Below are 9326 nucleotides of genomic sequence, written 5' to 3'. Positions count from 1 at the left end.
TCGCTCAAAAGCTCTAGAGCTATTTATCGCAAAATCTTATTCCTTTACTCTAACACCGCCGTCATCGCTGATGCCGCTGTCGTCATTGCAGCGACAGCAACAAAGCCGCTGCGTGACCGGTCGGCCGTTGGGTCGCCGCGCCGGTCGGTCGGGCTCCACCTACACAAACTTATCCTTATCCATTAATCCAATCCATCTCGAGACGTCAACTGTAAGCGGGGGACCCTTTTCTTTGACTCGACGCCTGTGCGCACGAACGCCGGCCTGTACAGACACTTGCAAGGCCGGCTACCAGACCCGAGGAGGCCGATCCGGCGAGGCGAGTTTAGGTCTGGCCCGGGTAGGAGAGCTCCACCGACGCGGCGCTTGACCGGGAGAAAAACTCGCTCTCGAAAAAACTCGAGAAGATCGGGTTGTCGTCGACAAATAATTGCAACGGATTTGGATCTGGCATTATTATCGGAGCGCGGAAGTGTTCCTTCTTCGAGACAAAGATCACGGTTGTACAGCGGAGCGATTCGACTTGATCCACCTTGAAAACATGGTCAAGAGCATCGGTCCATTACATTCACTCTGGAAATTCCGCGTGTCCTACGATCTCTCTCGGGTTTTTTCCCGGCCTTTCTTTTTCTTTTAATTTCCGATCAATGGGAAACAGAGAATGAGAGTGGCGGTAGACTCTCAATATTTATCACTTGACGACAGTCACTCTCCGGTGATGGGATCGAGTGCGGCGGAGAACGATCAATTAACGACGAGGATACCTCTAGCGACGAATGTTTTTTCCAACGCGATCCATTATACTCCTATCGTACATCGGCGCTTACCATTCTGAGGGCGGGAGGAATCCAACCTAGAAGAGATTCCGTGGTGTGGATGACACGAAGTCTCGAAGACAGAGGTCAGCTGACACAGATGAGGTAACGAGGCATTTGTCGTCTGTGGAGCAGTTCAATCACTAGAAGCACTGGGTCGAGGAACACAATGAGAAAAAAGAAAGCGATGGCGTTTAGACATCTCATCGGAGCCTCTGTATTCAAAAGTCACGACGCAAGGCAACCACTACGCTCATTCACGGAACGAGTCAATGAACGATTGAGTAAAAGTTGTGCGTGAGCGGCTCGTCTTTCTGTGGGTCTATCGATCCGTAAGTCAGTGGAGGCGGTGGCGGCGACGGCGGCGGCGGCCGTACGCTGGAGCGCGTATGAGTATTCAGACGTGAGCGCGTCAATGAGCGAAGTCCGCTCGAGGGGTGCAGCACGCTTTCGAACTTCGTTTTCGGCTCCGGCGAGGGAACCGAGGGGGAAACTCAGTGCCAGTGTGGACTGGTGGTAACGCGTGTACGGACGTCTGTCACTCAGTCCGTCAGTCAGTCAGTGAGTCGAGGGAAGGGAGAGACGGTCGCCGTCAACAAATGGGAGAGAATTCTATTCGCACCAAACACGGATAAGTAGCTGGGGATCTTCGGTTGCTCGGTCAACAACAGCACTTGGAGTCAGCTCTGGGACTCGCGAACGATTCTCCCGAACACGATTCTTCTCCGAGAGACGCGGGGCTGCTCTCTCGAACTTCTGATGATGCACTCGCGCTCCTTAAGGCTCCTGTCGGACTGTCGGGAATCGGTTGGAGCTCCTCCGTATTCTCATGAACAATATCCGTTGAGAAGCGTGAAAACGTGGTTGCCGTCCGTGGTTTATGCGAGCCGGTACGTGAATCCTTGCTTTCTGCCTACGGCTCTCCGCGGCTAGAAGACGATGCCCTTGCCATCTCCGCGGCCGCCGCTGTCGCAGCCAGCGTCGACGACGTTGTCGGACGGAAAGAGGAAGGAAGAATTTTTGTTTGTGCGAGTGCGTACCAGTCCCTCCGTCCGTCGGTCGGTCTATCCGTCCCTCTGCTCGTCCTCTCTCTCGAATCGCTCGGCGACGGCTCCTGACGTAGCTCGCCTGCTTTCCCTCACCTGATTCGCCTAGAAGACCCCTTTTTCAAGAACTATGTTCTACTCGTGCCTCCTCTGCTACGGCGGGAGGATGGGAAGAGGGAGGAGCTGCCATTTCCCGCACATCTTCTTAATTGTCATGGAAGCTAGGGAGGGTTTGGTTTGGCGACGCGAACTTGACTAAGAATGAAAACTCATTCGATAGAGGAGAGCATCGCCGGCTAGGGGGATCGGTTCGAAAGTTCGGAATATTCGGGTTCCAGACTTCTCATCGACCTGCGGAAGCTTGAAGACAAATGTTTTTTTGTACTAAGCTTCGAAGGGGATCGACTCTGCGGGTTCAGACCTGGGGCCGCCTCATCGTTACGGGTTCTGCAGCGGTCCCGGATGAGGGAGTTCCCAGTTTCCCGCTCGTCATGCTCCGGCAGAGAGCCTGAGTACTCTCGTAGCTCCCCCGAACATCCCGCGTAGTTTCAACGGGAACTCCGAAGATCGATCTCCAGCTCATTGATCATTCAATTTATTCCGGTGTTTTTTCTCTGAATAAGTAGAGGCAATCTGGCGGACGCATATCGTCTGCAGGTTTGCGAAATATTCAGCTCGGACATCGTGAATCATAGAACATGAGAGCGGTTGATCGCAGTCCATCGATTCGTTCGGAGAGGATCCTGATCCTTAGCTCGCGATCAATCGCACTCGAATTCATCTCACCTTCGTCCGATCCCGACTCATCCCCTGAGATTGGCGGGCCGTAAACAGTCGAGCTCCGTGGGAGGGGATGATCATGGGCTCGGCTTGACCACAGAAAGATGTCATAATGACAACTGTTGGATCTCAAATTGATGCAATCATCCAAACTCCAATGGCTCGGTCCGATCCCGTCAGACCGGGAGGGCAATGAACAATGGATCAGAAACATGATTGGAAAATTCCCTCCTTCTGAACAATTGTAAACTCTATTCCTCAAACTTGGAAAATCTATCTTTCGGGGTCGCTTAGATGAGTGGCCGAAATTTCCCCAGCACGTGGAAAACTCCGGTTCTCTCCGTAATCATAAAAGTCGAAGTCGTGTACACATAAACTGGCGTTATAGGTTTGTTATCCGATCTCGCTCCCAGAAAGCGAAATGGATATCCCCATTCAGATGACTACGCGCACGCGCCCGTCAGCGTTCGTCCAGACCTATACTCGGAGCGCGGCGTCAGTATCTAGCGATGAAAACAACCTTCACTGAGAAGGGCATTAACCCGCTGTTGTGGCTTGTGGCTCAAAACGTTTGAGTAGGGCTCGACTTTCGCCGCGGCTTCTTAGCCGGAAATTCGCGGCATTTTCAGGCTTCCATAGACTTCCTATGGGGAAACGCCCCGCAATGTAACGAAAAATCGCGGTCACGGACCGCGACGAAAGTCGAGCCCTACCTATGAGCAATGTTCGCTCCTTCTTGGAGGGAACTCGAATCGATTCTCCTTGTCGTTAGAAGACCAGGAGGAACTGGGGCAGCCTTTGCTTTCCCGGATAAAATACATTCATTAGAAGTCGAATCGCAGTCAAAACTTACATCCAGATCGGGTTGCAGAATCTATCCAGCGACATATCTGTCGGAGGTTTAGTGCTAGCCTCGGCGGTCGGGACTCGACTTCGCGCTCCAGGGCCCGGAGCCTGGCAGATCACATACCGGCCACTATACGATTGAGGTATCGCTGTATTCTCTGGGAAGCCTCGCGCTGCTCAATCTAGTTTCCGTCGTAGAGGTGATGAACGTTTGCTCCCTTCCGAAACACTGATGTTAGCTTCTGACTGGCGAATCTATGAATATGCTGGCCCGAGGATGTGCTATCGACCCTTCTCGAGATGCTGATTCGATGCTGCTGGCAACTGCGGAAATCTGCCGTTCAAGAGACTCGCCCCACGGCAGCAGCCTTGCCGACAAGTGGCAATTACCCTCAGAAGTGATCTTCGGGAATTTCCCGAAAAGTTCGAGGCTCAAAGAGGTGATGCATCGACGTTCCCCCCTTCCGTGATTCCCGTGTGATGAGCTGCAGCACGGTATGCATTGATGCAGTCGCAGAGCATGGTCTCGCAGTCATCCTAACCGATGAGGCGTCAATTTTGTCGCAGCTCTTCAACTCGTGGTATATCTAAATTTAGACAGCGAATCTTCGGAGTCCGGCTCTGCCCTCCCGTCGTTCCCCGGCGAACATCAGGTCTTCGGATCGACATGACTTGCGTCCGATCAATTTTCACCCGTAGAGGAGAGTTTCATGATGTGGGCGCACCCGGGGAGATCGCGAGCTGCTTCGACGGGTGTGAGAGACGGTCCCGAAATTCAGGGAATCAATGATTCTGACCATCTCACGCAAGTCACGCTCATGCTCGTATTTTTTGGACAAGATTCTCGCCATCTCGTCTCGAACTGACTGCCCGTCAACAAGTATAAGGAGAAGGCTACAGGGAGCGAAACAAGAGAATGTGTAGAAATTCCTTGCTCTGTCTCGCCCTCTTCGCGAGCTTCGTTCTGTCGGATGCCAGTGATCGTTTCATGTGCGATCTGATAAGCCAGATATTCGGCGGGAAACCTGTTGTCGTGCATCACTTCATCGATAGCTTGGCTTCGGTTCAGGGATTCGCACGGTGTGTTGAGCATCATCGAGGAAAACCATCCACGTTCTACACATTCAGAGTGAGCGCCCACATGGTTCCCAATCCGTCAATTTCCTTTCGAGGCGAGTCCTTCGGCGAGGGGGGGGAGGGGGGAATCCGCTCGTCATCTCGGGAGGATACTATTCCTCCGCTGAGTTGTCCTATTTTTTTCTCCCACGCACAGGAAGCCTTCCACGGTGCGTTGAAAAGAACGCTCCTCGACAGGAACGAGACCGGGGTGATTGTCTGGCCATCCTCACCCGGCCAGGTCACCATCGAGAAGATGAAATTCATCTCCCTGAACTTCTACACGTGGACCACTGTTTTCTGCTATTTCTTCAACTCGAGCGATATTCCAGCAATGTACTGGATATCCCGGTGTTGCGACGCGATTCTTATTGGGGACGGACCCCTCGAGATCGACAACAGTCACGTGGTATACGAGGACAGGCAGCTGTATCGGCAGTGTCTCATTTTTAGTACGGGGAAAATTGATGTAGCCTGCAACAGATGTGGACTCGTGACGAAAATTTTCGATTTACATGAAGCGGTGCCTCGACCGTCCGTATTCAATAGAACACTGGTTTGCTGCTCGAGGGACAAACCTTGGTTTTTCAACGTCGAGCTCTCGAACGAAACGAGCCCTCGAGTCGGGAACGCGACTGGAGGCTTCGAATTCTTATTGATGGAGGACGTACGCACGCACCTCGGCTTTGAATACTTCGTCAGAGAGTCGCCCGGTCCTCAAACCTGGGGGGCATCGAAGAACGGGACCTGGACAGGAATTCTCTCTCAGCTCGTATATCGGGAGGCTCATTTTGCTTTGGGTGATCTCAGTCTTCTTCATCCGAGGAATCTTCATCTCGATGTTACGTATCCCCACGACTTCGATGTGCTGGCGTTCGTCTCCAAAGTGGAGCTTCGCGGGCTGTCTAGTTTAGTTTTCATTCAGCTCATGGATTGCGGAAGCTGGTGGGCGCTCTTAACGATGACTGTTTCCACTTGCACGTTACTTGTCGTTGAAAGAAGGCTGAGAGGCCCGGAGACCTCCTTGTCTGAAATCACATACAAAGGCGTCGAGTTCATCTACGGGGGCCTCGTTCAGCGGACGGTGAGTTTCCCGCGGGGATCCGGGTCCGCGGCCAAAGGTTCATTGCTGACATGGAGAGCCGGACTCTTTGTCTTGGGTAGTATGCTTTCCGCATCTCTCGTTACCTTCATCGCCGCTCCCGGCTTCGAGGCGATAATCGATTCGACGGGCCAGCTTTCGAGTTTTTTGCGATCGCATCCAGAATCTAAGGTATGCACGACCTCAGCGAATTATCAGAATTTTTTCGATAAGAGCCACGACCACGCGATAACACGAGAAGCGGCGCTCATAGGGGACTACGTTTTCCACGAATGCTTGTCGTGGCCTAGTCCACGGATTGTTAGCGAAGTCGTGGTGGGCGTGAATGGTTTCTGGCTAGGCGAGAAGGTAGAGATGACGGCCGAGTTCATTGCAGCCGCTTCGCACGGTGGGACTCTGGCCACGGCCCACATCTCTCGTGATCACCTGAATATCATGCATCAGGGGATCGGCCTGCAGAGGGGTTGCGCCTTCTCGATATTCTTCCAGAACGTTGCCAGATCGCTGTTCGAAACCGGGCATATAATCCATTACAAAAAGAAACTGAATATGTACAGCTTGCCCGCGGTGACCACCGAACACACCTTCAAACCACTCGCACTATCGAGTTTGAGCGGTTTGATGACGAGTATCATGGTTTTGGAAACGGCCACGTCTTTGGTTCTCATTTTCGAACTGGCTCTGCGCCTGCGGCGGGCTCGTCGACCGCGACGAAGAATGAACGGTCGAGGGCGTTGCAGAAGAAAACGCCCAGACTGGGACTATGATAATTCCGCATGTTCTAGGCCGCGATTTTACATTTCTCCCTAGATTCTAGATAATAACCTAATATAACCTTTAATAATCCATTGTTGCGATGCGGACGTCGTCGGCGACCCGCCTTTGGATGTTCAACTGATGCGAATGTGGACGGCGGCATCAATCTTGAGGGGGTTCGCAAGGACAGATCTTATACATATTTTGGAAACGAAGGCATTTTCTGATGAGATGAGCGTGATCAAGAGTGTGCGGAACCAGAGCGATATTAGCAGGGGTTTCATAAGCGGGTGCTTTTCCCAATGATCGAATGCGTCCGCGGAATCGGAGCGACAGAGTCACGGACCTAGGATTTAGGAAGAGACCAGGCTTCTCAGCTCTCACTACGAGTCACAAGAGGATGCTTCTCTAGCGCCGCCTCAACGCCAGACCCATCGGGGTTCGCTGTTGTTTTTGGAATAAAACGCGTACTGCGCTTCAGCGTTTTCAGGCTTGTCAATCGGGGAGCTCTTGTAAGTAAGCACTGAACGAGGGAGCTCTTTCTAGGTTCCGAGGCAGCGAAGCCAAGCCGAACGGCCTAAGAAATGTGAACAGACGTGTCATACATTTCTACATCGACTCAAGTGATACTCATCTATCGAGAAGTGCCGCAGCCGACAGAAATCACTTCGCTCGGAGGATGGGGTTCCCTCCCGGGATACTTCGTCTTTCATATGCACTTCGGAGGAGAAAAACGAGACTGTAAGAAAGGGAGTGAACATCTTAAATATAATACATGACGATAGCCGAATCGGCAATGAGCAACAACGGGATTTATTTACTCAGCTCCCTTTCCCTGTGGAAGCAGGATTTTTCCGGAACTCTGAAGGTTAGTATGTACAACTTTGCTCTTGATTCGGCAGGTCGGACTTCTCGACGTCCAACCTTGTGGAAGCTCACTGATCTCCGCATCAATGGCCGCACACGGTCAAGGCAGTTTTTCAAATTGGAGTCTACAAGGGACCCACGATATGGTCCGGACCAAAGCGCTATTTCTATGGAGAATTCATATCTGTAGGGAAACATGAAGCTCCTCGTCAATTCTCGCATTCTGGAAGCCCATCTGCTATCAGCTGCTCTTCGAGTCTTCGGATGATTGCTGTTTGGAGGAGAGCTGCTGACTCGCGATTTCTGAAAGGGCTTTCTGCACTTCCGCCAGCAAGGATTCCCCGCGCATGACGACTTCTCGCAAGCGGAGAGCGGCCTCATTATTCTCGATCTCTAGCCTCTGGAGGTTATTTGCCTGCAATCAATTCAGACTTTCCATCATACAGTTCCCCCTCAAGCGAGCCATTGAGGTGGGACCGAACCATGACCTCAGGATCAGGATGAAGCTTCCGATGGAGATTGACCATCCCCCTAGGGCAGATCAGATAGGAACGGTAGAGACGGCGGGAGATGATTTCCGAGAGTCAATCAGTCGCTAACCTGCAGTTCTGGTGCTGCTTCTTCCCCGGGAAGAGAGTCGATTAGAACGTCTATATCCTTAGCCGTTCGCGCAATCATCGTGGCGAAGAGCTGTGCGTAATCTGGTGGAACGACGAAAAAACTCATCTCGACTCCGATTTTTACGAGTAAAGAGGAAATACATGTATAGTGTATCTGATGCTCCAAAACTTCCCACTGACCCTCTTGCGATGTGGCCGTCGACTTGCATGTTTTCTCGAACTCCGGAAATGTAGAAGGCTGAGCGAACTGTTGAAGGATCCCGATGCTGTTGCAGAAATTCTCAGCTTGCTAGAATTGGAAATTCGAGTCAGACAATTTCGAACGCAAGAATTCATCCCCTGGAGCACCTTCGAACACCTCAAAGTCCGGTAAGAAAAGAAATGTATAGTGGTAAAAAGTAAGCCGGTAGCCGTCTCTCCCCCTCATCCGTCACTCACCAAATTGACCAAATCTTGGAGCTGTGTCAGGCGGTCGGCCATTTCTCTCCAGAGAATTCAGGTTCTTCCTCTCGATCGCTTAGAGGGGGGTTGTCATCCACTCGTCGTGCTCCGGAGGAAGTCGGCGCCAAGGAACTCCAGCGGGAGACGGCTTTGCTCTGCGGCGCTTCTGTAGTCACACTGTCTAAAGGAACGTAAATATTTTTCTATGATCGTCCTCTCTCCCCTGCCACGGTCTGCATATATCCCAGACATGGGTACAAACTGGTGCCGCGCATTTCGGGTGGCCTCTAAGGTGTGCGAGTTCATCCGAGTCTTGAAGCCGATCGATTGAAAATTCTTGAGAGCTCAAAAAATCAACTCCAGCTGGTTTTCTCCCTTGTCCGAGCTGTGATTCCCGCGCCTGACTCGACAGATTTTCGCGGTAATTTACCCATTGGAGTAGCGTGTAACCTCCGGGAAATCAACATCCCCATGACTCGGTCGACAGTCGATTTCTACCAAGCTTTCCAAATCCAGTTGGGTTGGATTTTCTTCTACTTGTCTGTCATCGTCGTCGGACTGGAGAGGGGCTGGTTGTTCTGAATCTGCTGAAGCTCCGAATCTACAGTCCATGACGCCTTCATGCAGAAGATGTGCGTGTGAAGTCGGGATGCCGCATTTACTGAATTAGGGAATGTCGTGAATGAGCAGAACAAAGACCACGGAGGATACAGCGAATTCCTTGCCTGAGAAATCGGGAAACTCGATAGCAGAATCCCAAAGTACCTATGGATCCCTTCGAAGTACTTAAGTTCAACTACACTCCAGATCTCGGGTCGTGATGAGCTTCGAGCTCGAGCCAAACAAACCTACAGGAATCGCTCGAAATCCATCTTATCATAACTCTTGGGATCAGAAGTGTCGAACTGAAAGCTCGCGGATATGAGGGATCTCAGTT

The 9326-nt window shown here is 51.8% G+C and overlaps 1 protein-coding gene across 1 annotated transcript; it reads right to left on the bottom strand.

Moving 5' to 3' along the window:
- Positions 1-7448: 7448 nt before the first annotated feature.
- LOC100897167 (mediator of RNA polymerase II transcription subunit 21) lies at positions 7449-8506 on the bottom strand. Its single transcript, XM_003745962.1, has 4 exons — positions 8387-8506; positions 8129-8237; positions 7929-8029; positions 7449-7743 (listed from the first exon to the last, which is right to left on the bottom strand). Exons 1-4 carry the CDS (start codon positions 8426-8428, stop codon positions 7570-7572), a joined length of 426 nt encoding a protein of 141 aa, XP_003746010.1. The 5' UTR covers positions 8429-8506; the 3' UTR covers positions 7449-7569.
- Between the last annotated feature and the right edge of the window lie 820 nt (positions 8507-9326).

Source organism: Galendromus occidentalis, unplaced genomic scaffold (assembly GCF_000255335.2).
Source record: "Galendromus occidentalis unplaced genomic scaffold, Mocc_1.1 scf7180000077487, whole genome shotgun sequence".
Classification (NCBI taxonomy): domain Eukaryota; kingdom Metazoa; phylum Arthropoda; class Arachnida; order Mesostigmata; family Phytoseiidae; genus Galendromus; species Galendromus occidentalis.
The sequence above is the reverse complement of the archived record's forward strand: the minus strand, read 5'-3'. Positions and strand labels throughout refer to the sequence as shown.